The 26,825-nt window shown below is 35.0% G+C and overlaps 1 protein-coding gene across 1 annotated transcript in view; it reads right to left on the minus strand.

Moving 5' to 3' along the window:
- HSD17B3 (hydroxysteroid 17-beta dehydrogenase 3) overlaps window positions 1-26,825 on the minus strand; it is a 636,754-nt gene that overhangs the window by 298,499 nt on the left and 311,430 nt on the right. The window contains exon 8 of the mRNA XM_044058972.1: window positions 25,998-26,032. Coding sequence (XP_043914907.1) covers window positions 25,998-26,032 — 35 coding nt within the window. The remainder of the gene's footprint in view (window positions 1-25,997; window positions 26,033-26,825) is intronic.

Here is a 26,825-nt window from a genome sequence, read left to right on the forward strand (position 1 = left end):
TAAATTACCATAGTTAATCTTACTTTTCATTGCCATATTATAAACTTTGGGGTCGTCTCTAAAATAATCTCTTATTTGTAATTCGCAAGCTTTTTCAAATAATGCCACCATATTATTGACTGGAGGATTAAATTTGCTCGGCCTTTTTAAACCATCGGCATTATAATTCTTTTCTTCCAAAAACCACATCTTTATACTCATTTTACGAGTTAATAATTTTAAATTCATTAAAACGTCCACCATATTTCCATTAATAGCTGGCACGAAAATAAACCCTTTAGATAACAACTCTACATGTCTAACATCAAATGGCTTGCAGGAATAATTAAATAATTTAAAGTCACCATGCTTATTGGTTATAATGGTAGGTTCAATAAAATTAGTTGTGTCTAAACCCTCATTTAACATGTCAATCAAATCTGTTAAATTTAAGGTTTCATACATGTCCATTTCCATCTCATTACCAACATTACAATCAACCGTTAAAACACTACAACACTTGTTATTCTGCTTGTCACATGTACCCCCACATACAGAATCCAAATATACACTTATATTTTCAAAACAATCACTGGTATTGATTATTGCATTATTTCCCCCACATAAATAATTTTCGAAAGTTGTTGTTTCTTTGTGGGAGAAAAAAATGATGAAATCAAAGCTGGATACAGTACTTACTGTTAGTGGTGAAGGTCCTCTAACATAAATGTTTTCTTTAGCATCTTCATTAACCACTGTTGCCGACAAAACTTGACTGTTTGGCTTAATACAAACCTCTGTGTGACTAAGAGTCATCACACTAGGTTTGTCAAATTTTATTAGTCCCAATCCATCGTGTAAGTGCCTTGTTGTTTGGGTTGAGTATCCCACCTCTTCAGGCGAGCTCCCTGCTCCACAAACCTCACATTGTCATCCCTTCTCTGCCGCTGAGCATCTTCTCCTCGATTGTGTAACCTTTCAGACCACCTCGGGCCCCCGTCTAAAGGGATTTCCTCTTGCTCGTAGTGCTGCTCCTTCATTGGTGACATCACTTCCTGACCATTTTGATGATTCGGGTTAACTCGCGTTCTATGGTTACCATGGTGACGTTTCGACAAAGGATGTACTTTCTGAATATGATATTCTTCAGTGTCTCTTTTAATTTTGTTGGTCTTTCTCCAAATAAATTATGAATGCTGTTGTTAACATTAGTCAATATGTTTTTATAATTGGTTAAGTAATTGTCAAAATTCAAGTCACTTGTTATTATGTCATTTTCTTGTTCTAATTCAGCCAAAAGCTTCGCTATTACTACATCGTTATGTTTAATCATAACTGTCATAAGCTCCAAACCAGTGTTATCAAAAAGTTGATGAACCTCTTGAATCATATCGACATTACCCAATATGCCATTGGGGTATCTCCACAGGAGTAAACCTCTTGGAACCAACCCCAAGTCAATATTCCTCAACAGATAACTGTTCTCCAACTGCAATTTTTTCATTTGAAACAATTTTTTATCAAAACTTTTTAACCTTTCGGTTAATGTTAAGTCGGATCTCCGCGTTGGAGCCACATTAACAAATTCCTGTTGAAAATTGAATAAGTTGTTTTTCCATAGCATTTTGTCCAAGCTATTACCACTGCTAGAATTCTTAGTTAATGACCAATTGGAAACCAGAATGTCAGCATTCGCCTCCTCTGAATTAGCCACAGGATGGTTACCGGGTGGAGTAGACTGGGTTAAAGCTACACCCAGACTACCAAAAATAGGATGGGAAGCTACCGTCATCACCTATTGCTTCTCCACTAACATTTTAATCTGTTCCGTATGCTCCACAAGTCGCATGTTAATTTTGTTTAACAAGTCTATAATGTCCGAGTTGGACTCCATACCTTTGTGCAGATGAAAACAGAAAAACCTCAAACCAATGAAAGACAGACCAAAAACAGGAACACCAAAGGCTGTAGTTACTCTTACACTTGGACCAACAACCAGGAAAATAATCCACGACTGAAAGCACTAAAACCACTTTTATTCGATTCAAGAAACCAATATAGAAGCAAACAGTTGTTAACCTAGGTTTCATTGTAACACAGAAGACTTCTTCAGAACAACTACACAACACTACCCTCCTGTTTAAATACATCAGTTAATTGCCAATTAATGCCTCAAATTATCAATAAAAATTAAAAAATTTAAATTTATAAACTGAAAACTAAATTTATTTAAAAAAAACATATATAAGTTAATCAAAAAACTACCTCAAAATCCTACGAATACAAAAATATTGATGTCCAAAAAAAATTGATTATGTACATGACCTCCTAACAACAATTTGTATCTTGTATTCCATATTTTGTATACATATGTTCTTTTTATATGTACATTTTTTTATGGTATAATTTTTATCAATTATTTAATATATAAAAAATCTTAATGACATCTATTTTGACAGTATGCATGCTAAAATGTGAATTTTCATTTAAGTAGGCTATTTATTGAATGTTTTTTATGGACATCAATATTTTTGTATTCGTAGGATTTTGAGGTAGTTTTTTGATTAACTTATATATGTTTTTTTTTTTTAAATAAATTTAGTTTTCAGTTTATAATTTTTAATTTTTAATTTTTATTGATAATTTAAGGCATTAATTGGCAATTAACGGATGTATTTAAACAGGAAGGTAGTGTTGTGTAGTTGTTCTGAAGAAGTCTTCTGTGTTAAGAGAAACCTAGGTTAACAACCGTTTGCTTGTGTATTGGTTTCTTGAATCGAATAAAAGTGGTTTTAGCACTTTCAGTCGTGGATTATTTTCCTGGTTGTTGGTCCAAGTGTACGAGTAACTACAGCCTTTGGTGTTCCTGTTTTTGGTTTGTCTTTCGTTGGTTTGAGGTTTTTCTGTTTTCATCTGCACAAAGGTATGGAGTCCAACTCAGACATTATGGACTTGTTAAACAAAATTAACATGCAACTTGTGGAGCATACGGAACAGATTAAAACGTTAGTGGAGAAGCAACAGGTAGCTTCCCATCCTATTTTTGGTAATCTGGGTGTAGCTTTAACCCAGTCTACTCCACCCGGTAACCATCCTGTGGCTTATTCAGAGGATGCAAATGCCAACGTTCCGGTTTCCAATCGGTCATTAACTAAGAATTCTAGCAGTGGTAATAGCTTGGACAAAATGCTATGGAAAAACAATGTATTCAATTTTCAACAGGAATTTGTTAATGTGGCTCCAATGCGGAGATCCGACTTAACATTAACCAAAAGGTTAAACAATTTGATAAAAAATTGTTTCAAATGAAAAAAATTGCAGTTAGAGAACAGTTATCTGTTGAGGAATATTGACTTGGGGTTGGTACCAAGAGGTTTACGCCTGTGGAGATACCCCAGTGGCATATCGGGTAATGTCGCTATAATTCAAGAGGTTCATCAACTTTTTGATAACACTGGTTTGGAGCTTATGAGAATTATGATTAAACATAACGATGTAGTTATAGCGAAGCTTTTGGCTGAATTAGAACAAGAAAATGACAAAACAACAAGTGACTTGAATTTTGACAATTACTTAACAAATTATAAAAACATCTTGACTAATGTCAACAACAGCATTCATAATTTATTTGTGAGAAAGACCAACAAAATTAAAAGAGACACTGAAGAATATCGTATTCAGAAAGTATATCCTTTGTCAAAAGGTCACCATGGTAACCAGAGAATGTGAGTTAACCCGAATCATCAAAAAGGTCAGGAAGTGATGTCACCAATGAAGGAGCAGCACTACGAGCAAGAGGAAATCACTTTAGACGGGGGCCCGAGGCGGTCCAAAAGGTTACGCAATCGAGGGGAAGATGTTCAGCAGCAGAGAAGGGATGACAATGTGAGGTTTGTGGAGCAGGGAGCTCGCCCAAAGAGGTGGGATACTCAACCCAAACAACAAGGCACTTACACGATGGATTGGAACTAATAAAATTTGACAAACCTAGTGTGACGACTCTTAGACACACAGAGGTTTGTATTAAGCCAAACAGTCAAGTTTTGTCAGCAACAGTGGTTAAAGAAGATGCTAAAGAAAGCATTTATGTTAGAGGACCTTCACCACTAACAGTAAGTACTGTATCCAGCTTTGATTTCATCAATTTTTTCTCCCACAAGGAAACAACAACTTTCAAAAACAATTTATGTGGGGGAAATAATGCAATAATCAATACCAGTGATTGTTTTGAAAATATAAGTGTATATTTGGATTCTGTATGTGGGGGTACATGTGACAAGCAGAATAACAAGTGTTGTGTTTTAACGGTTGATAGTAATGTTGGTAATGAGATGGAAATGGACATGTATGAAACCTTAAATTTAACAAATTTGATTGACATGTTAAATGAGGGTTTAGACACAACTAATTTTATTGAACCTACCATTATAACCAATAAGCATGGTGACTTTAAATTATTTAATTATTCCTGCAAGCCATTTGATGTTAGACATGCAGAGTTGTTATCTAAAAGGTTTATTTTCTTGCCAGCTATTAATGGAAATATGGTGGACGTTTTAATGGATTTAAAATTATTAACTCGTAAAATGAGTATAAAGATGTGGTTTTTGGAAGAAAAAAATTATAATGCTGATGGTTTAAAAAAGCCGAGCAAATTTAATCCTCCAGTCAATAATACGGTGGCATTATTTGAAAAAGCATGCGAGTTACAAATAAGAGATTATTTTAGAGACGACCCCAAAGTTTATAATATGGCAATGAAAAGTAAGATTAAATATGGTAATTTAACTAAGGAGGAAAATGATTTATTGTCCCTACTCACCAAAGACAACACTATTCGTTTTATGAAGCCTGACAAGGGTAATGGCATGGTGATTATGGATAGAAATGATTATTCAAATTATATGCTTCAGATGTTAACTGATGACACCTACGAAGAGGTGACCTTAAACCAAATTCATATAGCCTTTACTAGAATTGATTTAATGACTGAAGACCTGTTATTACAGGCACAGATCAATGAAATTGATTTTGGTTATTTGAAAAATGAATTTCCAACTATTAGTAATATATTTGGTATTCCCAAAATTCATAAAGGTTTAAAAAATGTGGCTTTTAGACCGATAGTCAATGCTAAAAGGAGTAAGACTGTTTTTATTAGTAAATATTTGAATTACTATTTACAAAGAAGTTTGGAAAAATTCGAGTACATTATCAAGGGTTCTTGCCATTTTTTGTATAAACTAAATTTTGTTAAATTTAACCATTCAACATTATTTCTTACAATTGACGTTAAAAATTTGTATTTGGTTATTCCCAATAGTATTGGTTTAGAATGGTTAGAATGCCAATTATTAAAAACGGGTATTTATCAGCAAGATCAGATCAATGTATTTATATTCCTTATGGAAATTGTATTAACTAATATTTTTTTTATTTTTTGAAGGGAACTATTACAAACAGGTGATGGGGGTAGCTATGGGGGCGGCTTGTGCCCCCAGCTACGCCAATTATGTTATGTCAAATTGGGAACAAAATTATGTATTTGAAAGTGAATTTGCTACATACATCCAATATTACACTCGTTTCCTGGACGATATTTTTATTGTTTGGAACGGTGATTCGGAGAGGTTATTGGAATTCATTAAATATATTAATAACACTGAAGAATTTTTTAAATTCACATTTAATTATAGTGATCAAGAAATTAATTATTTGGATGTTTCTTTGCAGTATGACCAAGTTAAAGGTGTACTATCTTCAGGAATTTATAGAAAAGCCACCTTTTCTAATGCATATTTAAATTATTCCAGTTGGCATCCCAACCATCAGAAAAAAGCTATTGTGAAGGGACAGATGGTTAGGGCAGCCAGGATGGTAAATGGATTTGGGGAATTCAAGAAAGAGTTGAAAATATAATGGGTATGTTTATTAAAACGGGTTACCCTTTTGACTTGGTTAACAATACTAAGGATGAAATTATATTAAAAAGAGTTAAAGGATTTTATCAGCCATTATTAAAGTTGGAAGTAGGTTCAATAAATGCCAACTTGGGTATAAACACAAAATTAGATTTTGAGAGCAACCATAGGGATGTGACAAAAGAAAGTTTATATTTTATCACTACGTACACGTATGACACAGATTTCATAATTAAGGTTATACAGAATAACTGGGAATTGTTAAAATTGGATGTCAATGTAAGTAAAAAATTGAAGAATTTACCCATTAATGTATACAGAAAAGCAAGGTCTTTTAAAAATTTATTGGAGAGCGGTACATATGTGAATAATGGTTTTCCTTCCCACAGACCAGTGGGGAATTTTAAATGTGGTAGGTGTAGTCTTTGTGCGTACATCTTAACCACTAAGAACAAAATTATGGTGAGGAATGAATTAATTTTTATTAAGGGGCATTTTAATTGTTATACTAAAAATGTGGCATATATGGCTAAATGTAATGACTGTTTAGCGTTTTATATAGGGAAAACGTGTAGAGCCTTTAGAGACAGAATAGGGGAACATGTGTTAGACGTTAGGCATCAAAAGAATACTAATGCCCTATTCAGGCATATTAATCAATTTCCAGGACACGGTTTTAAATTTGCTATCATCCAACAAATAACAAAGGATTTACAAGGATGATTTTAGATGTCCATTTGGACCTTTGTGAAATGAAATGGCAACTGAGACTTGATGCCACTAGATATCCCGGTTTAAATGATAGTATAAGTATTGCCCCTTTATTGAAACTTAGGTACATTAAGGGTTAAAATATGTGCACTGGCTGGGTGATTATGTACATGACCTCTTAACAACAATTTGTATCTTGTATTCCATATTTTGTATACATATGTTCTTTTTATATGTACATTTTTTTATGGTATAAATTTTATCAATTATTTAATATATAAAAAATCTTAATGACATCTATTTTGACAGTATGCATGCTAAAATGTGAATTTTCATTTAAGTAGGCTATTTATTGAATGTTTTTTATGGACATCAATATTTTTGTATTCGTAGGATTTTGAGGTAGTTTTTTGATTAACTTATATATGTTTTTTTAAATAAATTTACTTTTCAGTTTATACATTTTTAATTTTTAATTTTTATTGATAATTTAAGGCATTAATTGGCAATTAACAGATGTATTTAAACAGGAGGGTAGTGTTGTGTAGTTGTTCTGAAGAAGTCTTCTGTGTTAAGATGAAACCTAGGTTAACAACTGTTTGCTTGTGTATTGGTTTCCTGAATCGAATAAAAGTGGTTTTAGCGCTTTCAGTCGTGGATTATTTTCCTGGTTGTTGGTCCAAGTGTACGAGTAACTACAGCCTTTGGTGTTCCTGTATCAGGTAGATGTTAGTTGGACAAAGCTCCGATATTAAGCAGAGATACTTATATAAGTGGTACATTTTGAGTTAAGGACAGATTATCAGTCGTGAGGTGAAACTACTCCACACTGCTATCAATGGCTACACAAAAATTCTAACAAGTACTCTGTAGACAGACAGCCACAACTTCAGTTGAGTTACTGTTCAGTGAAAAACACAAATAAATAAATAACTAACAGTACTATATGAAAAAGAGCAGATAAAAGTGCACTTAAATTCACTTATACGTCCAGTTGATTTCAGTTAGATGTGAGCCGGCCAAAGCTCAGATATTAAGCAGAGATAATTCAAAATGTACCACTTATATAAGGCAGGACAGAATATCAGTTAGGAGGTGAAACTACCCCTCAATGCTATCAATGGCTCCACAGAAAGTCTAACAAGTACTCTGTAAAGAGACAGCCACAACTTCAATTGAGTTACTATTCAGTGAAAAACACAAATAAATTAATTAAAGTACTATATGAAAAAGAGCAGAAAACAGTGCACTTAAATTCATTTACAAGTCCAGCTGATTTCAGGAAGATGTTAACCGGCCGAAGCTCAGATATTAAGCAGAGATAACTCAAAATGTACCACTTATTTAAGGCAAGACAGAATATCATTAATGAGGTGAAAATACTCCCCACTGATATCATTGGCTAACAGAAATTCTAACAAGTACTCTGTAGAGAGACAGCCACAACTTCAGTTGAGTTACAATTCAGTGAAAAACACAAATAAATTAACTACAATACTATGTGAAAAATAAAAGATAAAAGTGTACTTAAATTTACTTTTACATCCAGTTGATTTCAGGTATATAATAAGCCGGCCAAAGCTCAGATATTAAGCAGAGATAACTCAAAATGTACCACTTATTTAAGGCAAGACAGAATATCATTAATGAGGTGAAACTACCCCCCATTGCTATCAATGGCTAAACGGAAATTATAACAAGTAATCTGTAGAGAGACAGCCACAACTTGAGTTGGGTTACTATTCAGTGAAAAACACAAATAAATAAACTACAGTACTATATGAAAAAGAGCAGATAAAAGTGTACTCAAATTCACTTATATGTCCAGTTGATTTCAGGTATATGTTAAGCCAGCCAATGCTCAGATATTAAGCAAAGATAACTCAAAATGTACCACTTATATAAGGAAGGCTAGAATATCAGTAATGAGGCAAAACTACTCCCCACTGCTATCAATGGCTACACAAAAATTCTAACAAGTACTCTGTAGAGAGACGGCCACAACTTCAGCTGTGTTTCTATTCAGTGAAAAACACAAATAAATAAATTAACTACAGTACTATATGAAAAAGAGCAGATAAAAGTGTACTCAAATTCACTTATATGTCCAGTTGATTTCAGGTAGATGTTAGCCGGCCAAAGATCAGATATTAACCAGTGATAACTCAAAATGTACCACTTATATAAGGCAGGACAGAATATCAGTGATGAGGTGAAACTACTCCCACTGCTATCAATGGCAGCACAGAAAGTCTAACAAGTACTCTGTAGAGAGACAGCCACAACTTCAGTTGAGTTACTATTCAGTGAAAAACACAAATAAATTAACTACAATACCACGTGAAAAATAACAGATAAAAGTGTACTTAAATTTACTTTTACATCCAGTTGATTTCAGATAGATGTTAGCTGGCCAAAGCTCAGATATTAAGCAGAGAGAACTCAAAATCTACCACATATATAAGGCAGGACAGATTATCAGTGATGAGGTGAAACTACACCCCACTGCTATCAATGGTTACACACAAATTCTAACAAGTAATCTGTAAAGAGACAGCAACAACTTCAGTTGAGTTACTATTCAGTGAAAAACACAAATAAAGAAATCAACTACAGTACTATATGAAAAAGAGCAGATAAAAGTGTTCTTAAATTTACTTATACATCCAGTTGATTTCAGGTAGATGATAGCTGGCCAAAGCTCAGATATTAAGCAGAGATAACTCAAAATGTACCACTTATATAAGGCAGGACAGAATATCACTGATGAGGTGAAACTACATCCCACTGCCATCAATGGCTACACAGAAATTCTAACAAGTAATCTGTGGAGAGACAGCCACAACTTCAGCTTGAGTTACTATTCAGTGAAAAACACAAATAAATAAACTACAGTACTATATGAAAACGAGCACATAAAAGTGTTCTTAAATTCATTTATATGTCCTGTTGATTTCAGGTAGATGTTAGCCGGCCAAAGCTCAGATATTAAGCAGAGATAACTCAAAATCTACCACTTATATAAGGCAGGACAGAATATCAGTTATGAGGTGTAACTACCCCCCACTGTTATCAATGGATACACAGAAATTCTGACAAGTACTCTGTAGAGAGACAGCCACAACTTCAGCTTGAGTTACTATTCAGTGAAAAACACAAATAAATAAACTACAGTACTATATGAAAACGAGCACATAAAAGTGTTCTTAAATTCATTTATATGTCTTGTTGATTTCAGGTAGATGTTAGCCGGCCAAAGCTCAGATATTAAGCAGAGATAACTCAAAATGTACCACTTATATAAGGCAGGACAGAATATCAGTTATGAGGTGAAACTACCCCCCACTGTTATCAATGGCTACACAGAAATTCTAACAAGTACTCTGTAGAGAGACAGCCACAACTTCAGTTGAATTACTATTCAGTGGAAAACACAAATAAATAAACTACAGTACTATATGAAAATGAGCAGATAAAAGTGTACTTAAATTCACTTTTACGTCCAGTTTATTTTAGGTAGATGTTAGCCGGACGAAGCACAGATATATAGCAGAGATAACTCAAAGTGTACCACTTATATAAGGGAGGACAGAGTATCAATGTTCAGGTGAAACTACCCCCACTACTATCAATGGCTACACAGAAATTCTAACAAGTACTCTGTAGAGAGACAGCCACAACTTCAGTTGAGTTACTATTCAGGGAAAAACACAAATAAATAAATTAACTACAGTACTATATGAAAAAGAGCAGATAAAAGTGTACTTAAATTTAGTAATACATCCAGTTGAGTTCAGGTAGATTACAGCCGGCCAAAGCTCAGATATTAAGCAGAGATAACTCAAAATGTACCACTTATATAAAGCAGGACAGAATATCAGTGATGAGGTGAAACTACCCCCTGCTATCAATGGCTACACAGAAATGTTAACAAGTACTCTATAGAGAGACAGCCACAACTTCAGTTGAGTTACTATTCAGTTAAAAACACAAAGAAATTAACTACAGTACTATATGAAAAAGAGCAGATAAAAGTGTACTTAAATTCACTTATACATCCAGTTGATTTCAGGTAGGTGTTAGCCAGCCAAAGCTCAGATATTAAGCAGAGATAACTCAAAATCTACCACTTATATAAGGCAGGACAGAATATCAGTTATGAGGTGTAACTACCCCCCACTGTTATCAATGGATACACAGAAATTCTGACAAGTACTCTGTAGAGAGACAGCCACAACTTCAGCTTGAGTTACTATTCAGTGAAAAACACAAATAAATAAACTACAGTACTATATGAAAACGAGCACATAAAAGTGTTCTTAAATTCATTTATATGTCTTGTTGATTTCAGGTAGATGTTAGCCGGCCAAAGCTCAGATATTAAGCAGAGATAACTCAAAATGTAACACTTATATAAGGCAGGACAGAATATCAGTTATGAGGTGAAACTACCCCCCACTGTTATCAATGGCTACACAGAAATTCTAACAAGTACTCTGTAGAGAGACAGCCACAACTTCAGTTGAATTACTATTCAGTGGAAAACACAAATAAATAAACTACAGTACTATATGAAAATGAGCAGATAAAAGTGTACTTAAATTCACTTTTACATCCAGTTTATTTTAGGTAGATGTTAGCCGGACGAAGCACAGATATATAGCAGAGATAACTCAAAGTGCACCACTTATATAAGGGAGGACAGAGTATCAATGTTCAGGTGAAACTACCCCCACTACTATCAATGGCTACACAGAAATTCTAACAAGTACTCTGTAGAGAGACAGCCACAACTTCAGTTGAGTTACTATTCAGGGAAAAACACAAATAAATAAATTAACTACAGTACTATATGAAAAAGAGCAGATAAAAGTGTACTTAAATTTAGTAATACATCCAGTTGAGTTCAGGTAGATTACAGCCGGCCAAAGCTCAGATATTAAGCAGAGATAACTCAAAATGTACCACTTATATAAAGCAGGACAGAATATCAGTGATGAGGTGAAACTACCCCCACTGCTATCAATGGCTACACAGAAATGTTAACAAGTACTCTATAGAGAGACAGCCACAACTTCAGTTGAGTTACTATTCAGTTAAAAACACAAAGAAATTAACTACAGTACTATATGAAAAAGAGCAGATAAAAGTGTACTTAAATTCACTTATACATCCAGTTGATTTCAGGTAGGTGTTAGCCAGCCAAAGCTCAGATATTAAGCAGAGATAACTCAAAATGTACTACTTATATAAGGCAGGACAGAGTATCATTGATGAGGTGAAACTACCCCCCCACACTGCTATCAATGGCTACACAGAAATTCTAACAAGTACTCTGCAGAGAGACAGCCACAACTTCAGTTGAGTTACTATTCAGTGAAAAACACAAATAAATAAATTAACTACAGTACTATATGAAAAAGAGCAGACAAAAGTGTACTTAAATTCACTTATACGTCCAGTTGATTTCAGGTAGATGTTAGCCAGCCAAAGCTCAGATGTTAAGCAGAGATAACTCAATATGTACAACTTTTATAAGGCAGGACAGAATATCAGTGATGAGGGTAAACTACCCCCCACTGCTATCAATGGCTACCAGATATTCTAACAAGTACTCTGTAGAGAGGCATCCACAACTTCAGTTGAGTTAATATTCATTGAAAAACACATAAATAAATTAACTACAGTACTATATGAAAAAGAGCAGATAAAAGTGTACTTGAATTCACTTACACGTCCAGTTGATTTTAGGTAGATATTAGCCGGCCAAAGCTCTGATATTAAGACCTAATTTTGGTTATTCTTATTGAATATAGGAAGGCATTTGATCATTTGATAATTAGGTTCTTTCATGGGATGTCCTAAGACTCAGTCATCTTCCTATGAACTCTCTAACAGCTATTCAATCCACATGCATCTGTTATAGACTCCATCTATCTTACCCCCTTTAACAGATGTATATATAAGTATCTTTCCTGACACACTTTTATTTGGCTATTGAGCTGCTTCCAAGTGTCATTTTGCAACCTTTCTATTTTTGCTGTTAAGCTGTGCTGGATATCAACCCTAAATTACTAATCTTTACATATGAGTGCATAAAACCCACAGATGAATTTCCTCACCAGGTTCATTTTCTTGCACATTTGCTAGTTGTCTTCTCTTAAAGTTAACTCTGGCAAGACTGAGTATGTCCCACTTGCTAAAATCCATGATGAAATAACTGGAAATTTGCTTCCAAACCAATATGAGAAAATTCATCATTTTAAATTTAGCACTCTTACAGAACTACTTGAGAAATTTCTTTGTTGGGGAACAATAGAAGGTGTTCCATACTATTCCTCACAATTTTTTTCAACGTCACTGGGCATCTGCCTATTTTTCACAGTTATACTTGGATTAGTACACCACAGAGGTTTTCCTTTCAGTTCATTTGACAGGGTAAGATAGCTCCCTTTCCCAAAGAGACTCTGTATAGACAATCAGAAGAAGGGAATGTAGGGATCATGGCCTTTAATCTTAACATGAAAGCGTTTACACTGAGGCACAATTTCCAAGCTCGACTTTCAGAGACAGCTTCATGTATTGAAGAATGTTTAGCAGGTGGTATGTTCCACATAGCTTAGCCCTAGTTCTAAAATAAATTTCCCAATACTCATTAGTCTTGGAACAATTTAAAATTAAGAAAACCAGAAGAAATGGCTCACATAGTGTAGTCCGCCAAAACATAAAAGCCCTTGTACAAAATGAAGTAATCCACTCGCAGGTTATAAACCACAAGAGAATAATTTGATAAAACAGAAGGAATAAGACAAACTGGTAAAGCACTTTCATCCATCCAAATCTAATAGGACTTCATAAGAACCATGAATGCAACAAATACATTTCTTAAATAGTAAAAGATACATCATATGACTACAGAAAATCTCATTGAAAGTCTCACTGAATTCGAGAATCTCATTTTTCCTTAAAGACATATGCACAAATGATATTCCATTTCACTCAGATGTAACTAGTGTTTAAAAACATCTATTAAATAAATAAGCTAATTTTACAGACTCCATCAACAAAAATCGCAATAACAACCTATTCTCCTCTGCTTTATTTCTCGACCTCTCTAAAGCCTTTGATATGGTCAACCACCACCTTCTGCTGGACACTTTGAAATCTCTTTCTCTTGACTCTTTGGCATTGCACTGGTTTAACTCCTATTTGAAAGATAGAAAACAATCAGTCCTTTGGGACAACCATCTATCCTCTCTGCTCCCTGTCACAATCGGAGTCCCCCAAGGATCCATCTTAGGTCCCCTTCTCTTCTCCATATTTATAAATAACCTATTTCCCTCCCAACATCCACATGCATTCAGTATGCAGATGATTCAACACTCATCTGTACTGCTGCATCTCCAGCTGAACTCCATTCTTCCACCCAAAAAGTCTTTACAGCAGTAGAAAACTGGTTTCAACAAATCTGTCTCCTCCTCAATCCCAAAAAAAACTAATTATTACTTTTTTCTCCAACCCTTAAGTCTGCCCCTTTCTCCTTTTCTATTGTCTCTTACAATGGCACTATCATTACACCTGATTGTTCCACTAAACTGCTAGGGTTTACAATAGATAATCAACTAAACTTTGATTCCCACATTGACCTAACCATCAAAGCAGTTAATAAAAAGATAGGTGCCCTCTACAGACTTAAGCCCTTTCTTACAGCAGCTACCAGAGTGTCTCTAGCCCAAACTCATCTCATCTCTACATTATTGTATGCCTCTCCATCTTTTATCAACCTATCAAAATCTAACCTTCATAAACTAGCCACATCCTACCATAGCATTGCTAGGTTTGCCACAGGTTCCCCATTTCGTACCCATCATTGTGTTAATCTCAAAAACCTTGGCTGGCCTGAACTTCAAAATCTTATTCTTCTACATCAATTAGTTATCACCCATAAAATTCTCTACCACCCCACTAATACACCCATACTGAACAACCTTGTAGCCCCTTACAAGAATCGTACTTCCCTTCGCTCAGCTAACAAACTGCTAGTAAAAACTCTCAAATCTAACAATAAATCAGGTGACTCCTTGTTCACAAATGTTGTTGGCTCATACTGGAATAAACTTCCTTCAGAACTAACTACTTTAGTCTCATCTCAACTTTTCAAGAAACATTTAAAGGACCATTTCAAAACTCACTGGCTTTGCCCTTGCTCAAATCCCGACTGACCCCAGCATCCAACTTATATATTATACTTCTCTTCCAGTAAAGTTCTCTCAATTCCCTACTGTTATACACCCATCTCTTCTACTTGTCTCTCTCAATACTACATCTCCTTATCTGTAGCTCACCTGGCATCTACTTGGACAATACTATTCCTATATCTGTCTCTTTCTCTCTATACTTGTTATATTACTCCAACCTGTCATCTCATCTACTATCTAAACCTTGTTTGTTACTTCTTACTGTGTATTTCTGGGTCTTATAACTATTTGCTCATGCACAAACTGCTCACCATATTTGTTAATACTGTAAATATTGTATAGACTCTAGTGTTTGTTTATTTTTTTATTTCTGCATCCAAATTCCTGCATCACTCAGACTGTAGGGTTAGGGATCCTCGTGGTATTTTTTTTTCTGTTAAATTGATTCCATACTGTTGCTATGCTACTTGTAAATAGTTGTGTAGCTTCTTATAATTTGTTGTTTTATGCCAGTTACTAGTATATATTAGTGGAGCTTTCCTCCTCGGGCCTCTGCTGAAAATGGACATATATCCAGCCAGACTAGCCCGGTCAACAAATGTAAAATAAAAAAAAATAAATAGAAAAAAAAACTACAAAACATATAACATTTATAACATTTGTTAGATAAAAACATAATACGGAAAAATAAAATCTATGCATCTCTATGAATCTATGTTGTCATAAAATTATATACATATATTATAATTTCCTGGCTGTCAACTTTAAAGTAGGTAGAAGAGAAATGTGGTCATTTAAGCCAGGACGGTATGAGGCATTTAACTTTAGCTGCCAGATTAACTCTCTGTTTTCTAAAAATGTTTCTCAGTTGCTTCCCCTTTCATTTGGGGTGACAACCTTTAAAATACCAAAACAGAATTTTTTTGTAATTTGTACGTGACAAAGTATGTTTAAACAGGGTACTGTTCAAATTTCCTTTAGAAATATTGTAATAGTGCTTGTAAATATGTTTGTGAAGGCATATTTCTGTTTTTCCAACATAAAAATTGTTACAGCTGGAACAGACAGCAATATATGCAATTCCTTTAATGAACCGAAATGGAATATTCTTTGTGCAAGTATCTTTAAGAAACAATGAGATTCTCAAAGAAGTTTGTTTATTACATTCATGGTAATGGTTGCATTGGTATTTTTATACCCCAAGCAGACTCCAAAGAATTTTTCCTCAGGTAGATGGCACATGTTGGAGGTGCAATGGGGAAGAAAGAGGTAACTGGGAACATTTGTTTGGAAATATAATGAGTTGACAGACGTTAAAAATTCCCTACAGATTACTTTGTCAGAAATACTGGGCAGCAAATGGATGTAACTAAGGAAATGAGTCTTTTGAAGTGGAACACATGATGTGGATTTTCTAGACATACTAAGATCTTGTTACATTTAATTCTGGTGGCTGCCAAAAAAGCATTTACTAGAAAATGGAAATCAGTCTAACACAACCATATTTAAAGTATTGAATATTGTAACAGAGATAAAAGAACTGGAAGTGGTATCTTTAGAAAAGGTAGGAACAAATTACATAGAAATAAATGGAAATTGTGGGAACAATACAAACCGAATAATGTTCTGGAGGAGGAGTAAGGCTTAAGGGAAGGCAGAAATTGAGCAATTTATCTTGATGTTGGACTGATAACAGTTATATAAAAGAACATACATGTTATATAATGTATTTAACTGGGAACAATTTAATATGTTTTTTTTTCTTTTATATAAATGTATGTTTACTTATGTCTTAATTGTTAATTTAAGAAAGGTAGAAGACACAAGTATCTTACAGGAACTTTTAACATAGACAAACGACTGCAGCCAAAGCCAGGTCTTAAAATTTAATCCCAAGAAATGTTTAATAGTACCTTTTGGAAAATCAGCCACCCTTGGGAACTAACGCATTCATACTCTCCCAAGAGTAGATTCAGTTGTCAGGGACTTGAAGGTGCATGTAGACTGTAACCTGGCTTTTGACCAGCATGTGTCTAAGGTAGTAAAAAAATCTTTGTATTTTGCTCAACTTTTAAGCAAGGGCATGGCATCCAGGTTCTGAGAAGTCATCATGCCAATGTATCTGGCCCGCATTAGACCTTTCATTGAGTATAACACCCCCTTCAGTATGTACCTGACCTGGCACAAGCAACAACTGGAATATCCAAAGTGGTTCCTCACAAAAAGAATAGACAGCATTAACAAAATGTCCTGTGCAGATTGCCTCAAAGCCTAATCTTTATGCTCTGTTTTCTATAAACTGTTGAGAGGTGATCACTGCCTGGCATACAAGGCATTCATGGCCCTGTTCCGATGGACCTTCTGCATATCGACAAAACAAACTGTATCAGAATCATTAGATCTAAGGACATAAACGTTGCTTACAATATAAAAGAACATGATGGAGGGATAGGTATGTGTCTCAGAGAATTCCCATCCATGTGAAGCAAAGCCTTTCCCTAGTCCTATTCAAGCATAATTCATGGCACCAATATATTTAATAGACAGAAGCAGTAGTTAAATCATGCCCTAGCTAAAATACATTCCCCCTTAAAAAATAAGGCACTAAAACACATGGGATACATCTGGGTTGCATGGCTAGGCTTATAAAGGCTGCAGTGGTTATTAGCCTGGTACTGTCCTATGAACCTATGCAATGATGGTTATCACTATAATTCCACAACAGTCAGTACTGAAGATATATAAGTGTTATTGCAAAACAAACTGGAAGAAAAAGGTACTGTTTTTGCAGATGACACAAAGATATACAATTTGGCTGATACAAAGGAAGTTTTAAAAAAGATGGAAAAGGGCTAGACAGACTGGCAGAAAAGTCTGAGACAGGGCAGTTTAAATTCACTGCAATAATAGCAATACTATATAATAAGATCATCAGTCTTAGAAAGAAGTACACAATGGAGGGAAACAGCAAAAAAGAAATATACTCATTTTTGGCATGTTAATTTTTACTTATTTTGCCTTATTCCACTGGAATCAGCTATGTTCCCTAGTTCTGGCACACAGCTTTGAAGGTTTCTTCAGGAGATCCTTGAAATAACATAATTTTAGAAAAGTTTAATTAAAGCTACGACATGGAACAATTTTTTAGTGATTTGCCTGTGTATAATATTACTACTTTTCTTTTAGTGCTTGCTCAATGTTTAGTAAATATGTATGTTAATACCCTAAATAAATACAAATGCACAGAAGTAGTTTTATCAGATGATCTAAAGATGAATAAGCAAGATGTTAGTAAAGGTTAGCAAACTGCTAAGATGTACAGGAAAAGGTAACACACAAAATGACAAGTTTGTTAGCTCATGTTCATAAGTAAATACTATGCTATGAATCTGAAGACTATTTCAAGCCTAATAACCAGGGGTCGGAATCAAACCCTGTAATGTGTATCGGTGAGCTAAAGACCTTAACCATTGGGCCAAACCCAATGTTACAGACATTTCAATGTATCACATCTAGTGCACTATATGTAGTTCTGGAGACCTCATCTGTGTGGGAATAAAGAGAGGACAGAGGCAGCAAAAGTGGTGTGCAGCTTTCACTAGAAGCCATGCAAATAATACCTTCTTAAAGAATGGAGGCAAAAATGCAGTATAATAGCATTCAAGTTCTTCAGTGGAATTTGTAGCCCGTGTGAACATTGGTTTTAAAAATGAGTTATGTGACAACAACATGGCATAATTTGAAGATACAGGTTAACAGTTATTCCCAAAACTAGTGAAGGATTGCCTACATTCTTTGCTAAGATATTGGCAGAGAGACTGGCCGGCCTATCACATCTTATCCAGAAGAGGCAAAATAGGTTGGTTAAGGCCAGGAACATATCAAATAATTGGTTGCTTTCTTACATAAATATGGATGCTCCCAACACATGGGATAATTTTGTTCAACATCAAGAAAGCTTTTGACTTACTACAGTAGGATTTCTTGTCTATGGTTATGGAACATAGAAAGTGAGGACCCTTCATGTAATGGGTCATAGGCCTGTATTGTAATCTATCTTTTAGGGTCATGGTTAATGATGGTCTTTTAGAAATGGAGAAAATAGGCAGTGAAACTAGTCAAGGCTATATTCTATTACCAAGACTATTCTTGCTAGTCATGGAGATACTTGCATACCAGATCAGAGTAGTTTTTGAGTCCCAGGAAGCCTTAAATTGAATTGTTTATTCCTTCCTACTGTTTTCTGATGACTGTGTCCTGATTAGTAATAATTCACCAAATGTAATGGGCAAAAAGAAAGACTCTAGTGGTCAAGACAGACAGATCACTGGGTGCATGATTAGAAAGAATGCTTAACAACACAATAGATGGCAACCTTGAAGGTTTAGTTGAAAAAAATAAAGAAGCCTGCCTAGAGTAAATACTTTCAATACCTTAACTGGGAAATATGAGCCATGCAAGTGAAGCTACTACTATATTTTGTTAGGAATACCCAGTATCATCGAAGCATCCCAGATTAGAACATTTACAGAAATTAATGAATTCCACAGACTTGGGAGGGAGTAGATGAAAGATAGCCGACTCTGTAGCCTATATCCCAACATCTTTCGGAGGTCTTGGTCTCCTGCACTTGTCCAGATATGTTGTAGCCTTTCACTTATGCCAATTCCTAAATAGTCTTCTTTTAATGATAGGAAAGGGACTGAGTTGGCCATGAAAGGATTCTATTCTCATGTGCTGCAGGACTGAATTACACAAACATATGAGAGTGCAGAGGTGACTGACCTAGAATTGGGAAGGGGACCTAACAACTTTATATGGTATTACACCAAACTCAGAGATCTAAGTAGTAAACCAATATTAACATATTAGATATACAAAGGGGTCTGGCAGTGGGATCAAATTTTAGAGAATTTTGCACTAAGACTAAAAGATTCCCTATGATTTGTGTAGAATTTGGTGTAAGAGAACGGGAATGGTTTATATTCTGGCAAATTAACTAGATATGAATGAAATATAAAGCCTCAACAGAAGTTTGCCAAAACAGTGTTACACTGACGCAAATGAGGCAGTGTCAAAAAAGAAAACTCTGGTTTCATTTACAGGGATTTGTGGGAAAAGAGGCCACAGCCTTAAAGAAATTGATGATGACCAGATGGAGGAGGCAGGAAAGTGTGCAACTGACTAATACACAGTGGGAACAGTTATGGCAGTCATCACACAGACTCAGACACTGACCACATACTAGGAGCAGCAAATGTGAATTTTATTTCACTAGTACCTTACTCTATGTAGGTAATTGAGATCAGGAATGAAATCAGATAGCAGATACTGCAGGTATGGGCTACACGAGGTGACAATTTTCACATGTTGTGGGAATGTCCAAAGATAAAAATCCACTTTATAACTTAACCCAAAAGATGGAAGAAGTCTTCAAGGTGATAGTACAATTACAAGGGAAATTCTGGATTTTTAGTATAGCACCTTTGGTACAGTTTTGCTTCTTCTCTTATGTAAGGTCTTCTGGGACCTGGCTAACATAATAACATTTTCTTCACAGACACCTGGACAATGTTATACATTCTTTTAAAAGTAATGGTCAAAAGGCTCTATACCAAAGCATTGACAAGCATTTCTTGCAAGCTATGGATGTTCAAAGCTTTCTGGTTGCAGTGGTGGTCTTAGGCCTCTGTGTTTTCATGTTTATGTAAGTCATTTATAGAGAATCAAGTGTAGTGACAGCAATGGGGGGTGACATGGCATGATATGATAAGTAATTATGAGCTGTACAGTGTATATACTGGATACAGTTTAACATATGTAATTTGGTGACTGTTCTTACACAATTTGTTAATATTGTTTCATCTGACAATCCATGTTTCAATGTTAAAATTAGTAAAATACAGTTAAAAAAAAGAATTTGAAAATACAGGATACATTGCACAGGGATGGAAGACATGCAAGAAAGTAAAGGCAGGTGTTGAAAGACGTAGATATAAACATTCATAAAGAGGTTGTATAAAACACTGAAAGAATATGGGAATTCATAGAATAGGTATAAAAACATTTTAAGGGATGGAATAAAAGATGTTGGGTTAGGTAACATCTGCATATTATCCAGTGGAAAAGGAAATGCAGGCAAAGTGAGAAAGGAACTAATCATCTGCTATAACAATATTTTCTGTGTTTCTATACTAATAAATCAAAATACAAACTGACTGAATGCACAGTATAACAAACAAGCTCTGTGGTAAAACAAAGCAAAAAAAAAAACAATTTGCAGACTTCAGTCATATAATTCAAACTTTGCTATTGTGCTTATCCAAAGTATATAAACAAGGCTATCATGCCTTCAGACAATACATATTTTTTAGATTAAATGAGTCCATTAACATTTACATTAAATGTTTTCTAAAAAGAAAAAAGTAGGAGGTTGATCAAATTTAAAGTTTGACTTAATTTACATCTGTATTCATTCCTTTATATATGTGTTTTAACATTGTTAGATGAATTTTTATGCGCATGTAACTAAATTTAAAGCATTTCTCTTTTAGAATACAAGCTGTGTTTATGTAATACTAGATATGGGATTTATCTATGTTATTTAATGGCTTCAGTGTGTTTTCATGCATTCTGATGAAGTCCTTGTTTATAATCTGAACGAAAGCACTAAAGTAAAGTTTTAATTATAGCACTGAAGTCCTTTTTTTTTTTTTAGCTTTTTTGGCCTGATTTTACATAAATGTATAGGGGTTATGTGTTCTTTGTTTTTTCACAAGATCTGTGGTACACAGGATCCAAAAAGGTGATGTTATGATACTGGAGTTGCTAGCAAACGATGCAGCATAATACCTAAACACTGATCACAAATAGGTTGGAAAAAATCAACCAGTTCCACTTATGAGTTTTGTTTATGTACTGCCAATAAATGTCTTTAATCTGAATTTTTTTGTCAAATTATGAGACATTAAGTTTCTTTCTGTCTGTCTTTCTCTCTCTCTCTAAATATATATAGACAAATAGATATTATGAGGTTAGTGGTGGTGTTGCGGTAGCGTTGTCGCCTCACAGTAAGACATTGTCCTGTTCGATTCTCAGCTAAAGCGTCTTCTGTGTGGAAACATGCGTGAATGGGCATACCTTCGTTGAAGGTTGTGCGGCAGAGCTGGCAACCCGGCACACAAAAATCTACTGCCAATCATTAGTGGACCGGAGTTCCGCTGTGGCGACCCCTAACCGGGAAAAGCCGAAAGACACAACAAGGGTCTTTCTCTTTAGATTTCTCAAGAATTTTACTGGACAACTGAATTGAACTGGCACTGTTTCTTGCTAGGAGCTTAACAGAAGGCAAAATCTTAATTTTCTAGGGCATATTTTTAACTAAGGGGAAAATGTAATCATAGTGGTTTATAGCAGGATCAAGAAGTGTGGGAAACATTGTGCTGGGATTTGTGTGTATTTATATGTACTTGTACATGTGTTCATGTACATGACTATGTGTTTGGGTATGTGTGTATAACACTAAATATTGGTGGTAAAGTCTAAAGAAATCCTTTGAATATATTATGCTTGATGCCCTTTATCACTATGCAGTTAATGATAAAGCTACATTATGAGACCAATTTACTTTAAGAAACATTAAGGCAACGTTGATGTACTAATGAAGGCAGATGGATCTGTTTGTACTCTTTGTATCCCATTATACTTGTTTTTATCCACTGACCTTGCCATAGTCTCATAAATAAAAGCACAATCATCCCAAAAGTTATGTACAAGGCTGACATTAACCAATTTAAAAATGTTTCTGCGATAACAAAGCTCATAATTTATTATACTGTTTTTCACAAAGCATTTCACAATGAGCTTGAATTAAAAAAACAATCTTACAAACAGAAGGTGTATTCCCAAAGCAAAATGCTAATTTTAGTAATAATAACAAAATATAACAATTAAATTTCTATGTATTAACTGACTGCAGGTAAATTCAGTCCTGGCTTAACTTCTGTGGGGTCCACATTTGTGATGTATTTATATTAAACCTTTTAATGAAAAGAAGTTTATAGATAAGTACAAGGCAAGATACCCTTTTGGGCCATTTTAAACCTAGCTAATTTCCCTTGTAGTGGATCTAAGATCTGAGATTAAGAAACATTGTATTAGCAAATTAAACTGTTACATACATGTTTATAATTATTACAAATGTTCAGGAAAGTTTATAATTTCTACCAAATTAATGTTGTAATTAATAACCTAATAGAACTACGGCTATTTTATTTAATAACTATATTATATATCATAAGTAATTTGTAGAAGATCTTTTAACATGTCTGAGTTCTCCTGCCCATTTAAAGCATGTAGTAGTAAAATATCCTGGTCTGTTCTAAATGCACTTTCTTTCAACATGTTTTTTTGCCAAGTGCATCTTTTAAGAAGAATGTGCTCATAAATGCTTAATTCTTCCCACATACCTTTTTTCTTATGGCCTATGTCAGCTTGTACATCACAGTTCACGAGACAGCAGTGCACCAAATGTAAGACCATTATGCAGAGTGCGCCAAGTAGTAAGTTAATGGAAATAGTCTTATAAAGAGTAAGATTAAAAAATGCGTGAATGAAGCCAAGAATTCATGTGTAACTGAATGTATCATAAATAAAGTTTGCCAGAATTACCAAGTGTTTCTGCACAAGAGAGCTATACCGATTTGTAATTGTCACATTGCCATTTGATCCAAATATGCCTGTCTCTGTAAGAGGGCCAGTGAATGGAGGCCACAGAGATGGTAGTGGTTCATAGGATCATAGGAGGTTACTAGGCTCACAACCTAGAACCTTTTCAACCCTATCCGTTTCTGCCCCAGTTTTCCCAATTATTAATGCTCAAGGACTAGAATGGTCTTGGTATCTGCCTATGCCTTAGGGCGTCTACAAGCTGCCCCTATTCATAAGGGACACAAGTGTTGCTATGCCATACCAGACCACACTAAACAGGAGATGGTTAATTCCTTTAGATGAATATTCTAAACATCACTTTTGCCATGTCTTTGGAACATAGAGACTCTCACTGAAATACATTACCATTCCACCAGAAGATGTCTGGTACAGTATTATGCAGAATATCAAATGGAATATTCCAGAGACCAATATAGGTCACACTTGGTAGGTTAACAGCCTCAACTTCTAAAATTCTGCACATTGTAGTAGATGTCATTTATTGGTTTACTTGTGGAAAGAGTATGTTTCCCAAATGGCAGAGTAATCTGAAAATGCCTTCTGCAATGTAAGAAGCCTGAATGCACTAATGTCACTAGGGTTGCTACCTGCCTTTTTTATATAACATTCCTGCTTTGTGGAAGTTGTGTGTTGTGAAAAAAAACATGAGAATGCAAAAGTCATTATATTTTAGATTAAAAAAACACTTTCCAGATTTCCTTTAAGTGATGGATAAAACTATAATCTTATATTGAAGTGTCTCTGTGATGTAGAAGGACAGATGGCTTGTCTTCTATTAGTGGCATGGGTGCTGGAGGGGACCTAATGGGAGTGAGTGGCCTATGTCAGCTTGTACATCACAGAAGGAGACAAGCAGCCTAGCCACTCTGCAATGAGCCTGGTTAGCTCTGTGCTGCATAAGTAGTGAGCCTATTATTCAGGAGGTTGCACATGAGTGGAACTGCTCCTGAGGAAAGGGATAGTGAAGCTAGCAAGGCTGCTAGGAAGTGCAGGAGCAGCAGGATGACATTGCACCAGAATCATCACCTTCCTCACCAGATGGAGGTCCATACCTCTCTACTATACATATTTTCAAAGAATGTACAGATTTTTCCCCTCATATAGTTGGTCCGTTTTTCATAAAACTGTGTTTTTTGGCAAATTAGTGGCAAATGATTAACAACTGAAGTTAGAAAATAATGGCAGACATTTGAGTTTCAGACTTCATACCCTTCAGAAAATTCATGCTAATACAAAACTTGTTATTCTGTCAACTCTCTAAGTTTGTATGAACAATATTTAAAAATTGTCCCTATTTATGGGCCTGTTTTCCACTTTTGTTTATGGTTTTGTCCAGATTTCTTGCTCTAAGAGGTTGAGAGGTATGTATAAGTCAGGTTGTGCCCAGAGGAGATTTGAGTGGGTGTAGTATACCCGGTAAACAAAGATAGGAGTTTGTGTCAACTAATGTTCACCTGTCAGGAAAAAAAAAAACTTTAATACTATATTTCAAATACCATAATATGTTGCATAATTTTTTTTATTTGTTTAACATTTGTTGACTGGGAAAGTCCAACTAGGACAGAGCCTATTTTCTGCAGAAGCGCAGGGAGAAACACTCCAGGCACATGTCTTTGGACTGTGGGAGAAAACCCACACGAACGCAGGGAGAACATGCAAACTCCACACAGAAGGCACCCCAGCTGAGAATTGAACCGGAGAACCTCTTGCTGTGAGGCAACAATGTTAACTGCTACATTACTGCGCCACCCACAAAAATAGAAACATACAATTTAACAAAACTGACTTTATTTTGTAATGAAGTGAAAATAAGTATTTTTGTAGTTTGGGGGTGCAATTTGTCATGTAAAATCTCATAGCTCAGAAAAGAATGTCCCACTTTACTTATTTAAAAAGGGACTAGACTTAATTGTCACTGATGATACCCATATAGTGATTAAGAGGTCCACACAGAGTGCTGTACATCAGAAATGAGTAATATTATTCTGTAATCTGCCGGAATGCATTGCTGATGATCTGATCACAGATATGTACTTTGAACATACTCCATATGGTTCCCATATATAGCTTTGGAGACGACTCAGATGCACATGCCATCTTCCAAAGGTAGAATCCCATCACCTTAGCACATTTGTCATGTGCAGGTAACTGATAAGTAATTACAATACCTGATACTACTTGTTAACCACATCTTCAATACCATCTCATTTATGGGTCTTGGTAACTTACTCCTTGCCAAGCATGAACAAATGTAATTGTTTATTCAAATGTGAACATCTCCTTAAAATAACATTTCTAGTATTTTAAACTGTTTCTTTATATAAGAACTTCTAATTCACACTGCCATCAAGTATAAGTTGAATCAATACCAAAGCCATTCTTATGACATTTTTGTAAGTCATATAGCAGCCTCCTTATAGCAGCACAATGGAAAATGAAACGCATTACATAGGCTTACCTTTCTACCATTTGTGGTAAGATCATTTGGGTCATCTGTTACAGAGAAAAATATTAGAGACATATGAAGATTTAGATATATTTTATACATTGTGTGGAAGTTATGCAAGCATACTTTACGTATATCACATAATACAAATGTAGTAAAATGGAACAATGATTCCAGACTTTAAGGTTTTCCTGCTGGACAGATGGGTACTATAATTTACAGTTTACCAAGCCAGTGATTGAAATGTACAGTAACTATTTTTATTAAGCACACAAGCTACATATGAACACAAAGTCTGAAGTGGCTCCTGTTCTACTAATTCTTTTTAGCAAGCTTCATGTTCTAACCCCACAGCAGCTGTATTTGAGTTTTTGACCATTAGGGTATTCAGCCCAGTAATATAGTCCAAGTTATCCTTCTCAGTCTTTGAATATCTTATCTGACTGTTGTGGAGATAGTGAGGGATGACCATCCTAAAAGCATTCTCTTTACCTAGAAGATAAACAGTATCATGCACTGTCCAGGTTTTGTCTCCCAGTAAAGCAAACTAGAATCCAGATAGGAGGTAAAGCTGTCATATTTTACAGTAATGACTTCAGTAGTTGCACTAACATTTACATCAGTGTGGTGCCAAAACCAAAACTGAAACAGACATCATTTCTTATTACTGATAAGCAGTAAACATATTCAAAATACTGATTATATTTTTAAATACTATCACTTGCGAAAATAATTATAAAACAAATGTGCTGATGCCCTTTTATTAAATTATGGTATGTGCCCATCTTTATGTGCACAAGTTACCCAGTGCTTTTATTTTCTTCTGCCATGTCACAGTGG

This window comes from Protopterus annectens, chromosome 17.part0 (assembly GCF_019279795.1).
Source record: "Protopterus annectens isolate FY-2018-M chromosome 17.part0, PAN1.0, whole genome shotgun sequence".
Lineage (NCBI taxonomy): Eukaryota > Metazoa > Chordata > Ceratodontiformes > Protopteridae > Protopterus > Protopterus annectens.